The 14,783-nt window shown below is 38.6% G+C and overlaps 1 protein-coding gene across 1 annotated transcript in view; it reads right to left on the bottom strand.

The window, feature by feature from the left end:
- Positions 1-657: 657 nt before the first annotated feature.
- Positions 658-14,783, bottom strand: part of numbl (NUMB like endocytic adaptor protein) — a 39,802-nt gene continuing 25,676 nt past the window's right edge. The window contains exons 4-9 of the mRNA XM_073817701.1: positions 14,669-14,743; positions 9,959-10,099; positions 8,183-8,387; positions 7,832-8,098; positions 6,259-6,435; positions 658-3,272 (exon numbers count right to left, since the gene is read on the bottom strand). Of these exons, the coding sequence (XP_073673802.1) occupies positions 2,467-3,272; positions 6,259-6,435; positions 7,832-8,098; positions 8,183-8,387; positions 9,959-10,099; positions 14,669-14,743 (1,671 nt within the window). The 3' untranslated portion in view covers positions 658-2,466. The remainder of the gene's footprint in view (positions 3,273-6,258; positions 6,436-7,831; positions 8,099-8,182; positions 8,388-9,958; positions 10,100-14,668; positions 14,744-14,783) is intronic.

The raw sequence follows: 14,783 nt of genomic DNA, 5'->3' as shown, positions 1-14,783 counted from the left end.
TTATTTTCCCTGTGGTGATCCTCATCATATTCTCATTACCTCTGGGAATTTATATTATATTTATGTATTTATAATTGAGTAATATAAATAAAATCCTGTGGTAATCTTCGGCATATACTCATACATATGGGAAATTATATGAAATGAATTGTTTTTTTGTTTTTTGTTTTGTTTCTGGCCTATGGCATCTTCCTCTTCACTATGGGGTTAAGTTCAGGCGAGTTTAGAACATGAAGTGCTCTAAAACGTCCTGTATACAGCTGCGTTGACCTTGGACCTCAGAAAACAGAGTGGACCATCATTAGCAGATGACATGGCACCCCATCACTGACTGTGGAAACTTTACACTGGACCTCAAGCAACGTGGATTCTGTGCCTCTCCTCTCTTCCTCCAGACTCTGGGACCCTGATTTCCAAAGGAAATGCAAAATTTACTTTCATCAGAGAACATAACTTTATCATATCCTTATTACTTATATAAAGTATAATGAAGTTGACCACAGAAAATAATGTGGATAATGTGAACATATATATATATATATATATATATATATATATATTTGTAAATGAGTAATGAAGGGGAATAAACTTGATCTCCTTTGTATATATGCATGATGTACATGAATCAAGCCACCAACAAAGGTACCCATTGTTTATATTATATTATTTATTTATCTTTTATACAATGTAATTACAATAGAAATATGTAGGTTTAAATACAAAATTCTGTAAATAAAGATTAAAAATAAACTCCACTGGTTTGTTATCACTACACTAAAGTTTACAATCAACTTTATGAGGTAATTTAGTTCCCTGGTTTTGAAAAACCTAGAATTTGTCAAGGGGAGAGAGAGAGTGTGACAAAAAGAGCCAGGGCAATCGAGTATAACAAATTCATCCGTTTGACGCCATACAACATAACGCTTAGCCAAATTACAAATGCATTGTCTTTGGAAAAAGGACTATTTTCAGATTCATTGCGCCACAATAGACCCGCTTGACCCTGTAATAAACAATTGATAAGAAAACCGTGAGGTCAATTTAGTACACATGGCCTTTTGAAACAGTTAAAAACATTGTGCCTGCCTTGAATGTCCACTGCTATTAAATCTCCACAGGAAGAGTGTTTTCGTTCACCTCACCGAGCACAGTGTGCAGTCTGACTTTGATCATCTAGCTTTTGACACTTGCAGGCTTCCACACACTCCAGAAAGAGCATTCAACATCTTATTCGTACACTTTTCCAAAAAAAAAATACAACCGTTAAGCATTATTAAATCATAAATGTGCCTGAAGTTGGGAAAATACAAACCCTTTTGAATGAGCAGGATCTGAATCTATTTTTACAATAACTGCATGAGATCATATTATGTTGAGTGCGTGCCATTATTCGCCTGCAATTACAGACAATTATTCTTTTTCTTAGACCAGAGCGAGTGAAACAGTGGTGATAAGAAACAAAAGCCAAGACTAATATGCATATTCAATGTTTTAACATACTGTACTGTAATATGGGATATTTTAAGCATGCATGAACGGGACCAAATGACTCTGTCCCTTTAAGAGTCCATGTAGTCGTTGCTTGCAAAAAAACGAACACTATAACCTCCATCTTTAACCATTTTCCGCCTTCACAACCACCAATTCTAATACATTTAGTCATTTTACCACCTTAGAATGGTCATAGAGTTTCTGAAATACATTCTTTACAGTTGAGAAGGCCTATGAACCCATTGACGATAATGATCAAGTTGACCAAATTCATATTTGGCTGAGTGGATTATAAAAATAAAACTATAAACCTCATGTTGTTCCAAATCTCTAAAAGGTTCATCACCAAAGGTCAAGGTCACTACAGTGGCATTTCGGTCTAGTTTTTCAGGGTTGGAATGTGCTGTTGGTGGAACTTTTGGTATCCACTTGGTTCAAAGTGGATGATTCATTTGGAATTAATAAAATTAAATAGCCACATGGCAATAAATAAAGTAAACTGAACGCATGCTATTTACACCACAACGTAAACTCAAGAGTTCTACAAGATAATGTAACTCAAATTATTTCATCTATCATTTTGGTGAATCCGTTTTCAAGTAGCCAATTTATTCCACCTGTAATCCTTCACCCTGTTCAATATAAATAAATAAGGGAAAACTTAGAATCTGATTAAAAATAACCATTCAAATCAAGTAAGAACAATAAATACATTTCGACCATCCGCTAATTTCAGTATTTCCAAGCAAGGGTCATTACTGGTGAACGTAATGTGCAGGTTTTTCTTTCAAACTTGTAAGTCTTGTAAGTGCCGAACATGTTGTGACGGTCTTTCTGTTCTGTCTCCAAATCTTGAGTCTGATTCTGCAACCTAGCAACCAATGCCCTTAAACAGACCGGGAGCATAAGAACACCCTTTAGGAGACAAAAAAGGGGAAGGGGAATAGGGTATGAAATAGTTCAGTCTCCTTAGAATTATAGTTCGATCTCAAAAGTCTTCGTTAAGTCATTCGAAAAAGGGTTTTGCGCCTTCGGTTGCGATTTAGACTCTAGAGCAGCCCACTTTGCCTCAAAATGCTCTGCCTCCTGTGAACTGCATGTGGGATTCGGATTCAGACCTTCCATCGGCCAACCGTTGCCGCTTTTTACGGTAGTACCGTTGTGTGTGATGCTCATACTCGTGGTCGTTGATGGAAAGGAGTTATGCGGATGCCCGTTGGCGGTTGGAGGTGAAGCGAACGTCGTGGTTGGGAAGCCTCCGGACAGAGTAGGGAAAGCCGATTGTTGCCCTCCTCCAAGCGTACACGTCTTCGGGCCCATCCCGACCCCCATCGCCACCCCACCACCTCCTGTTCCGGTCGCAGTGCAGAATGCATTAGCCACCATCTGCGATGGTGTGATGCCCACCACGGGCACACTGGCATTGGGATAGGTCATGCTGTTGGCCAGGCTGGGCATGTATGGCTGCATAGGTACAAACGCCGGTTGAAGAGGCTGTTGGGCGAACATGCCTACGGGTGCGGGAGTGATGTCGAAGGCCATTGGGAACGGCTGCATTGAGGAAGGGAGGGAACCAGGTGCGATAGGCATGGTGGGCACGGGTGGAGGTTGCTGAGTGGGTGGTGGTGGTAGGGTTGGTGGAATCTGCTGCTGGGATTTCACCGCTTTAGCCACTTCCTCCAGCCAGCGCTCTGCTTCAGATGGGGTTCGCTTGTGGCCGCCTTGAGGAACGGGTGGAGGAGACTGGACAGTCGGCTCTGTTTGAACCCATGAGCTTGTAGCTGGGGAATAAGAGGGGTAAGAATGTTAAAATATTACTTATTCACCATGTACAGTCAATCCAAAAATTATTCAGACACCAGATATAATTTTTGATATTTTTTTTTTTACTAGAGCGTGCAGGACACTATAGTTCAGGGGTGCCCTAGTCTCAGCCTCAGACGTCACGCCCACGGAACATTGGCTAAACATCTGATGCATATGGTACACTTAACTGGAAACACTTCAGGAATGTCGAAGTCGTCGTTGAATTTGATCGGATTTCCGCTGGGAAACAAAGCGCAGACTGATTTACTCTGCGTTTTGCTAAAAGACACTTATGCAGACGCCATTGTTGTTATACACATTTGCGACGTCCGCGAACAAATTACTGACTCACTGCTTGTTCTCCCTCTTCTTCGTTAACTTTCGATGCTGGTTATTTCAGTGACTGACTTGTTGCATTTCCACGCACCGAAACGTGATGCTGACGAAACGAACTGTGATTAGTTGTTTGACATGTCGGTCAAACGGCCTTATGGGCGTTATGAAAGCTGCCTTGTGAAAGCTGCCATGAATTCCAGACCTTCAGCCGTCAGTCTGAAGGTCTGGCTACGTGAGACTAGGGGTGCCCAAACTCGGTCCTGGTGGGTCGTGTCCTGTGGAGTTTAGTTCCAACTTGCCTCAACACACCTGCTGGGAAGTATGCCTAGTAAGAGCTTGATTAGCTTTTTCAGGTGTGTTTAATTGAGGTTGGAGCTAAACTCTGCAGGACACCGGTCCTCCAGGACTGTGTCTGGGCACCCCTGCTATAGTTAATTTATGTAAGTGAGAATAGCAAAATAAAGTAAACTGTGACATTTTATACCCAAAGATTCTTCATACAGTAGAATTTGAGACCAAAAATTATTCTGACACTTTGACCTAACCATGATTTGCTTAAAGAAATAGTTCACCTAAAAATTAAAATTTGATGTTTATCTGCTTACCCCCAGGGCATCCAAGATGTAGGTGACTTTGTTTCTTTAGTAGAACACAAACAAAGATTTTTGTCTCTCTCAAACTCAAACCATTGCAATCTTTCATATAATGGCAGTCAATGGGGTCCACCGCTTTCAGAGTCAAAAAACATACCCAGACAAAACCAAATTAAACCCTGTGGCTTGTGATGATACATTGAGGTCTTAACACACAAAACAATCTGTTTGTGCAAGAAACTGAACAGTATTTATATCATTTTTTTACCTCTGACCCACCACAATGTCCAACTGTCCTGAGAGTGTTCACAACAGCCAGCGCGTGGCGCGTCAACGTGCTCTGGCATAGTAGACGCATGCATAGAAACGATCTGTCGCGCGTATACATCACTCATTGTTTACACAGAGAGATTGTGGGTACGACAGCTACTCAAAATGGTAATTATGGTGCTTATCCTGATTGTTGCAACCGATTAAAAGTGTTGTGAGTGTTGACTGTTCACGACTCCCTGATCGACTGAAGGTATAGTTGCTGTGTTGTGAACGCGCTCAGGACAGTTGGACATTGCTGTGGATCAGAGGTAAAAAGTTATATAAATACTGTTCAGTTTCTTGCACAGACCGATTTTGTTGTGTGTTAAGCACCGTTAAGAGTCGCAAGGTTTAATTTTTTTTTTGTCTGTGTATGTTTTTTTGACATGGATCCCATTGACTGCCATTATATGACTGACAGACAAACGGTTTGAGTTAAAAATCTTTGTTTGTGTTCCACTGAAGAAACAAAGTCACCTACATCTTGGATGCCCTGGGGGTAAGCAGATAAACATCAAATTTTCCTTTTTGTGGGTGAACTATCCCCTTAAGTGTTTTTTCTTTAATTGCTAATGTGACTTTTTTTTACACCACAGACTGAACAAAATTAAGTATTGCTTGGTAATTGGTAAACAAAGTATTGATAGTTGTGTAAATATTGTCATACTAACAGTTATCTGAATTTTTGGCTGATTTTAATCCATTACATACCTTTCTATCAAAGTTATCTGACATTATCAATATAAATTTGTTCTGACACATAATTACCAAAGGCCATATTTTTTTACCATTTTCTAAACTATAGCAAATAAACTGATAATGTGAGAAATGTTGAAGGTGTCTGAATGAATTTTTGGTTTGACTGTACCGATTGAAGGTTTGAAATATTAAGAATTTTTAATGTTGCTGAAAAAAGTCTCTTATGCTCTTTAAGGCTGCATTATTTGATCAAAAAAGAAAAAAAAGTGATATAATTGGATATAACTGGTTATGATTGGCTGTTATTGCTTCATGCGATAAATCCCGCCTCTTGCGCTTGTGCGCGTTCCACATTGGTGAATCAGTCTAAATGAACAATATAATGGCGTTAATGGGAAGACTAATAAAAAAGTACTAAATAAAAAGTGCTTTATATTTTCGTGATATACTACCATTCAAAGGTTTGGGGTAAGTAAGATAAAAAATATACATTTTTATTCAGCAAGGATGTATTAAATTGATCAAAAGTAACAGTAAACATTATAAAAAGTTATCATGAGTTCCACAAAAATAATAAGCGCTTTTCAATTGCTGTCCACACCAGACGCAATGCGTCACTGAAATATCACAGCCATTCAGAAGCACAGAAGTGCACTGCACTCCCAACAAAAGTTTATAATCTAATTCATAAATATGAAACCTTTCTAACATTATTAAAATTACATACTGATTGATACCATCTTTGTCATGACAAACACTTGGTTTTTATTAAGCTCACCGTTTTAACGTATATGTTTGCTTAAACATATTTTCAAGATCTGAGGTAAATTATCTATTATTGATTTCAGTATGGGTATAATATGATATTCAAACTAACATTAGACAATTATATCATTGAATATAGCACATAATCAGTACCTGTCATATTATAATTGTCATCATTTTTATGTTGTTTAAAAATCTTATTGTACACTTTTAACCACTAGTGTGTGTTTGTGTGGAATTATGCCATCTGTGTTACCTTGCAGTGGAGCAGGTGGAGGGGGAATGGCAGGTGGAGCGTTGCAAACTGGTAAGCAGTTGCTGGTGGCTTTGGCACACAGATCCTCAGATGGTTTGGTGAAAGAGCTGTTGATTTGGCTGCACAGAGCATTTATACTGTCCGCCTCTCCAGCCACTGATAGATCCATCTCTGGAACTGACACAAAACAATAGAAAAGGTCAATCACACCTGTATGGCTCATTTCAGATTTTGGTTGCTAAAATAACCTGGATATCCGATAGTTCAATATCAGTTCAGTAATGTATCCTTCCAGAAAGATAATATATCCTATCCAGGAAAATCCTTCAGGTCCCAAAATGTTTTTAGCAGCATTTTTGTGTATTTGAACCCTTTCCAACAATGACTGTATGATTTTGAGATCCATCTTTTCACACTGAGGACAACTGAGGGACATGTAAGTGTCTTCTGTAGCTTCTGAAGGACAGTACTAAATGGAAAAAAAATATGATATTAAGGCAAAAAAAAGACAAACTTCACAATCTTCATTCCATTCAAAAGTTTTCACCCCCAACTCTTAATGCATCAGTGAGCGTTTGAGCCTTTTGTAATAGTTGCATATGAGTCCCTCAGTTGTCCTCAGTGTGAAAAGATGGATCTCAAAATCACACAGTCATTGTTGGAAAGGGTTCAAATAAACAAAAATTGCTGAAAAACCAAATAATCTGTGGAACCTGAAGGACTTTTCTGAAGAACAGCAGGCAGTTTAACTGTTCAGGACAAACAAGGGACTCATAAACAACTATCGCTAAACAACAACAAAAAAAAAAAACAGCTGTGGATCATTCAGGTAACAACACAGTATTAAAAATCAAGCGTATGTAAAGTTTTGAATAGGGTCCTTTTTATAAATTCAACTATTATTTTCTCTTGTGGACTATATGTAAATGTCTTTTATGCGAAATATCTTATTCAGGTCAGTACTAAATAAAAAATAACATGCATTTTGTATAATCCCTCTTATTTTAGTTAAATAAATAACATTTTGCAGATTATGCAAGGTGCATGTAAACTTTTGACTTCAACTGTATAAAAGATTAAAAGAAATTAAAAGATTTATATTTCAAATAAATCCTGTTCTTTTGAACTGTCTATTTATAAACCCTGTCAAACATGGCTTTGTTAAAAACAACCCATAATTCCCCTTTTAGAATCTAGTCTAAGGTATTAAGCTAAAGATCAGAGACAGCAGTTCAATTTTCATCAAAACATGTTATTTATAGAGCACTACACTAGAAAGGATCAATGGGAAAGTACCTGTAAATGACATATCTACAGGTAAATGCAGCAGTTTATGGTTCTGGAATATACGCTCAAACAATTTTATGGTACAATCATAAGGTTTTATTGGAAACTGAGTGCTTTTGTACTGATTTGTTTGCAGGTTCAACATGAGATACATTTGAAATGTCCTCTGGTTGATCACGCACAGTACATATAAATGCCGGTCAGTACTATCAACGGGTAAACAGTTCTGGGTCAACATTACGGTTCCATTACGCTTACGCTGCTTGAGTACACAAAAACAACTAACCTGGGTTCTTGGTCTGGAAGTCCGTCTTGCGCTGCAGGGTTGATGGGAGATCATTCAAGCGTAGAGAGAGCTGCCGTTTGAAAGGTGAGTTCTTCTGGCTAAGTTGTGGAAAGCCGCGGAAAGATCCCTGCCGCACCAGCTGTTCAATAGGAGCGTGGCGGCGCGGGATGGCGTGAGGCCCTCCTGGCTCCGCTCGCTCCCCCGGTGAAGCCGCTCCCTCTGGAGGAGAAGCGTTTCCAGGTGGCATTGCAGAAATGCCACATGCTTCTACAGAGAGACATATTCACTAATAAGAATCATTTTTCACAATAAAGGCCTTTGGTGTTTGAGAGTGATTGTAATGAGGCTGACCTTTCTTTTTGTCCTGCAGTTGTTTCATGATGTCTTCCCGGTCACTTTGCTGTCCAGCAGAGGAGACGCGGAAGGAGCCTTCCCTCACAAACGATGTGCGGCTTGCGTCGAAGGAAGCCGTAACCCCGCACTCCTTCTCTCTGCGCTGCTTTCGCTCAAGGCAAGCGGCAAAGGCGCATCCGACCGCATGGCTCAAACGTTCACCCTAATGTTGTGGAGGATGTTACATTAGCATGTAATATTTTTAAGGCAAAAGTTAATGTTAACTTTTCAAACGTAATACAAATACATATAATTGAAGATATTAAAGACCTCTGATAATATATTTTAAATTACGCTTATTTTTTCCTATGTATGTAGACTTATCATAATAATTTAATAATATTTTGTTAACCATGATGATATTAAAATATAGATAAATACAGTTGAGGTCATACGTTTACATACACTTTGCAGAATCTGCAAAATTGTAATTATTTTAACAAAATAAGAGGGATCACACAAAAAGCATGTTCTTTTTTTATTTAGTACTGAGCTGAATAAGATATTTCACATAAAATATGTTTACATATAGTCCACAAGAGTAAATAATAGTTCAATTTTTAAAAACGACCCTGTTCAAAAGTTTACATACACTTGAATCGTAAAACTGTGTTGTTACCTGAATGATCCACAGCTTTTTTTTGTGTGTGTTTCGTAATAGTTGTTCATAAGTCCTTTGTTTGTCCTGAACAGTTAAACTGCCTGCTGTTCTTCAGAAAAATCCTTTAGGTCTCACAAATTCTTTGGTTTTTCAGCTTTTTTGTGTATTTGAACCATTTTCAACAATGACTGTATTATTTTGAGACCCTTCTTTTCACACTGAGGACAACTGAGGGACTCATATTCAACTATTGCAGAAGGTTCAAACACTCACTGATGCTTCAAAAGAAAAAAATGATGCATTAAAAGCCAGGGGTGAAAACTTTTGAACAGAATATTCAAAAGATGTGTACATTTTTCTTATTTTGCTAAATAAATATATATTTTTTCATTTAGTATTGCCCTTCAGAAGCTACAGAATATACTTACATGTTTCCCAGAAGATAAAATTAATTAAATTTACCCTTATCTTTAAATTCCAAAAGTTTTCACCCCCCTCAGTTGTCCTTAGTGTGAAAAGATCATACAGTCATTGTTGGAAAGGGTTCAAATACACAAAAATGCTGACCAACCGAAGAATTTTTCTGAAGGACAGTGGGCAGTGTTCAGAACAAACAAGGGACTCACAACTATCACTAAACAAAAAAAAAAACCCCAGCTGTGGATAATTCAGGTAACAACACAGTATTGAGAATCAAGTATATGTAAACTTTTGAACAGGACCATTTTTATAAATTCAACTATTATTTTCTCTTGTGAACTATATGTAAACATATTTTATGTGAAATATCTTATTTAGGTCAGTACTAAATAAAACAAAACATTTTGTATGATCTCTTCTATTTCAGAGTAGCATAACTAGGTTAGTCTGTGTTTGCTGTTTTGCTGTTATTGTTATAGGCCAGACAAAAACATCATATGGTCACAAAATGTTTTTGTCTAGACTAGTTTTGGGATCCTAATCAAAATTCCATTTCATTCGAGTCCTTAATGTGTTTTTCTCTGTGCCCCAAGTGCAGATAACAGTCTCTGAGCGGTTATTCCGGTTGAGATAACACTGCCATAATCCCTATCTTAATCCCACTTTGTGGGGAACAGAGGCTGAAGAATTAATCCCCGCTGGGTTCTCCTCACCGAGTCCTTCAAGGCCATGAAGCAGTGGCACATCCAGCGGCGAGTCGTTCCATCACGGCAGATGTAGGAGAATGCCTTATCGTAATTACGGTCAGGTGCGCAGAAGGACACCTTCTCAATGGTCTGGTCAACAATGAGGTCCTACAGATTAAAAAAAGAGAATGGGCAGATCGGTCACTGTGGCATCTGAAATATTGCAAAATGTCCTGGCTCTTCCAAGCTTTATAATGGCATTAAATGGGTGTTGAGATTTTGAAGTCCAATAAAGTGCATCCATCCATCATAAAAAGTACTCCAAACAGCTCTGGGAGGTTTGTAACGGCCTTTTGAAGTGAATCAATGCATTTGTGTAAGACAAATATCTATATTTAAAACTTTAGCAAACGTAATTGCTAGCTTCCGCTAACTGTGTTGCAGCGGTACTTCCAGAGTACTTTTTATGATGAATGGATGAACATTATTGGACTTCAAAATCTCAACAGCCATTCACTGCCATTATAAAGCTTGGAAGAACCAGAACATTTTTTTAACTATAACTCAAGACTGTTCTCAGCTGAAAGAAGAAAGCCATATATATACAGTCGTGGCCAAAAGTTTTGAGAATGACACAAATATTAGTTTTCACAAAGTTTGCTGCTCAACTGCTTTTAGATCTTTGTTTCAGTTGTTTCTGTGATGTACTGAAATATAATTACAAGCACTTCATATGTTTAAAAGGCTTTTAACGACAATTACATGACATTTATGCAAAGAGCCAGTATTTGCAGTGTTGGCCCTTCTTTTTCAGGACCTCTGCAATTCGACTGGGCATGCTCTCAATCAACTTCTGGGCCAAATCCTGACTGATAGCAACTCATTCTTTCATAATCACTTCTTGGAGTTTGTCAGAATTAGTGGGTTTTTGTTTGTCCACCCGCTCTTGAGGATTGACCACAAGTTCTCAATGGGATTAAGATCTGGGGAGATTCCAGGCCATGGACCCAAAATTTCAACGTTTTGGTCCCCGAGCCACTTAGTTATCACTTTTGCCTCATGGCACGGTGCTTCATCGTGCTGGAAAATGCATTGTTCTTCACCAAACTGTTGTTGGATTGTTGGAAGAAGTTGCTGTTGGAGGGTGTTTTGGTACCATTCTTTATTCATGGCTGTGTTTTTGGGCAAAATTGTGAGTGAGCCCACTCCCTTGGATGAGAAGCAACCCCACACATGAATGGTCTCAGGATGCTTTACTGTTGGCATGACACAGGACTGATGGTAGCGCTCACCTTTTCTTCTCCGGACAAGCCTTTTTCCAGATGCCCCAAACAATCGGAAAGAGGCTTCGTCGGAGAATATGACTTTGCCCGAGTCCTCAGCAGTCCATTCGACATACTTTTTGCAGAAGATCAATCTGTCCCTGATGTTTTTTTTTTTGGAGAGAAGTGGCTTCTTTGCTGCCCTTCTTGACACCAGGACATCTTCCAAAAGTCTTGGCCTCACTGCGCGTGCAGATGCGCTCACACCTGCCTGCTGCCATTCCTGAGCAAGCTCTGCACTGGTGGCACTCCGATCCCGCAGCTGAATCCTCTTTAGGAGACGATCCTGGCGCTTGCTGGACTTTCTTGGACGCCCTGAAGCCTTCTTAACAATGAAGTGGAAAGTTTTTTTTCCGGGATTAAGTTAATTTTCATGGCAAAGAAGGACTATGCAATTCATCTGATCACTCTTCATAACATTCTGGAGTATATGCAAATTGCTATTATAAAAACTTAAGCAGCAACTTTTCCAATTTCCAATATTTAAGTAATGCTCAAAACTTTTGGCCACGACTGTACACCTAGGATGGCTTGAGGATGAGTAAATCATGGGCTAATTTTCATTTTTGGGTGAATTATCCCTTTAAATTACATAAAAAGTTTAAAAATAAAAAGAAAGCAAAGTATTTTGAAAGTGCTTAAATCGATCAAATTGAACATGAAACCAACTTGCATACAAACTTTATACTACATCCCAAAATCTAGAAAGCAGGCATTAAACTAGATTCTTCCTTATTTATTCCTATTTCTCCATGACCCAACCTTATTGTACCGTTTTGTCCTTTTGATTCTTCTAACATGACTGAAGCTTTTTGTGTAGCCTGGACCTCCCACTGTAACAGTGGCTAGTGTTTCCTTGTTAGGGGGCCACAGTAAATACATAATGCATGAGCTGAACACTGTAGAAGTAGTAGGTGAGGGGTGAAGCAGAGGAAGACTGGGTCGAGGTGAGGGGTTCATTCATTGTTCGCCAATTACTGACCGAAGGGGCCCGGTTAGGGCTCTAAAAGCTTTGTCATGGATGACTGTGTTCTTGTCGGGGCAGACAGGGGGATTTACAGTGGACGGGAAGAACTTTATGGCTCCATGATTGCTGACTCATCTCAGTTGTCAGGAATAAGACAGTCAGGTCTTGAAATCAATAACACTTTCAGGGCTCGACAATAAGCACTGCCTGACAGCCCAGGACAAGTGTGAATTCAAGGAAGTCAAGAACGTTTATCCTCTGCATGTGTTTTGGCAATTTAAACATTTAAACGATTCAAGCACAAGAAGACGTGAAAATTTAGTACTTGGTCAATTAAAAAAAATTGGCGGCTGACCTACTGAGCAAACTTGTTATGTCCAAAAAGCAAAACATATGGAGCTGTAATCATAACCGTGCATGAAAGCGATTACAAGTGCTCACTGTTTAACCGGCTCTAGTGTTGATTTCCACTTATTGGTATATATTTCGCATTATACGAAAAAGTTCCCACAGGTACGTTTTTGTCATAAGATCAGGTAGAAAAATAAGTACACCATAATTAAGTTCTCTTTCGCATCTTATTGTGCTGGAACACACAAATACACACAAACTGTCAAAATATGGCAAGTATCCTCATAAACACAGTTGGTTATGTTCTAAATGAACATAAACATTTCAGAAATAAATTGGATGCGTATCAGTAGGCTATATTGGATCTGTGCATTAGGTTTTAAAGTGACAGCAGCCTAATATACCTGCTGCTGCCTGTCATTAATATTACTCAAACAATCATTGCTTTTAGCAAAAAATGTGAGTTATCTTAGTGAAAAAGTTTTCTTGTTTGAATCAGAAGAGAAATATGCACAGACCAAGCACTGTTTCAAGTGAAAACGGTCTAAAACAGTTGTAAACAAATATGTTGGTATGAGAGGACAACAAAGGATGGACTTTTTCACTGGAGGAAGTGGTATTATTGATTATGGCCAATTTTTGGCCATGTTAATGTTCTGGAGTCGGACTTGTGGATTATTGTGATGTTTTCATCAGCTGTTTGGACTCTCATTCTGATGGCACCCATTTACTGCAGAGGATCCATTGGTGAGCAAGTGATGTAATGATAAATATCTTTAGATTTGTGACCCTGGACCACAAAACCAGCAGTCAGTAATACAATGCATGGCTCAAAATGATCGATTTTCCTTTTATGCCAAAAATCAGTAGGATATTAAGATCATGTTCCATGAAGATATTTAGTAAGTTTCCTACCGTTAATATATCAAAACTTAATTTTTGATTAATAATATGCATTGCTAAGAACTTCATTTGAACAACTTTAAAGGCGATTTTCACAATATTCTGATTTGTTTGCACCCTCAGATTCCAGATTTTCAAATAGTTGTATCTCAGCCAAATAACAAACGGCGATACAACAATGCACAGCTTATTTATTCATTTTCAGATAACGTATAAATCTCAATTTCCAAAAATTGACCCTTATTACTGGTTTAGAGGTCCAGGGTCACATTTTTTTCGATGAAAAAATCCTTCTACATCTTGGATGACCTTGGTACATTTTCAGCAAATTTTTATTTTTGGTTACAATTGATCATTCAATTTCTGTACCTGAAAAATACTGTTTACTTTATCTGTCTTTATTCTATTGGTCACATAGTCAAAAACAATGAAAACAATAACTATTATATTTTATTGTATTTTATTTTATTTTGGCGAAACTAATGAAAATTTTGGCAGGGCAATGAAAAATTTGAACCACTGGTCCAACTGAGCCAGTAGAAAAATCCTTAGAGTTGAGCCCTGCCTTTTACTATTTTTAATATATTGACAAGTGAAGTTTAACACGAGAGGAAAGAGGAGGCGTTTCGGGACACACAGGTGGTGTGTAACAGTGGCAGGAAGGATTACGTGGTACTGCTGACTCATATGCATACGGGAGGATTACCAGAAGGGCATAGTGAGTGAACGACTGCGTCTGAGGCCCTTACGAGAAACAAAAAAAGAAAGCTTTGTGGCCTTCCGCCTTATACTGTGCAAGCTGAAAAGGAGGAACGGGGGATAATTGAACTCATTATGTGAGGCCTTTGACCTTTTCTGGTTAACTTTCCGGGGTTTGTGTGGGGGAAGGATGTTACATTAATCCCGAACTTTGAAAAGAAAAAGCCAACCGTGAGAGACACGGGAACCCTTGGCCTTAAAAGTCATCTCGTGTCTGAGACGGTCTAAGTGATCTCTCATGAAGCCGGATGGTCATGTGATGGGTCTTCTGGAGACCTGCCAGCTTCCTCCTACTGCATGTTTTGTGTTTCCTACAGATCTACTCTCTTTGCTTACGGACTGGGTTAATTAATGGTTTGGGAGCTTTTTGCAGCTTCAAAAAGTTTTTTTGCTTGAGTTAAAATGGAAACAAACAAAGTGCTAATACACACTTACCTTGGTTTTGTCGTCCACTACTCTCAGGCCATCGGCAGACACCCAAAGCACAGCCTTGACAGTTTTTTTCCCACTCTGAGAAGAAATATTGAAGCAAAATCAGCCTTTTGACACA

The sequence above is a fragment of the Garra rufa genome, chromosome 14, assembly GCF_049309525.1.
Source record: "Garra rufa chromosome 14, GarRuf1.0, whole genome shotgun sequence".
NCBI lineage: Eukaryota > Metazoa > Chordata > Actinopteri > Cypriniformes > Cyprinidae > Garra > Garra rufa.
Note: the sequence above shows the minus strand (reverse complement) of the source record. Positions and strands in the feature narration are given on the sequence as shown.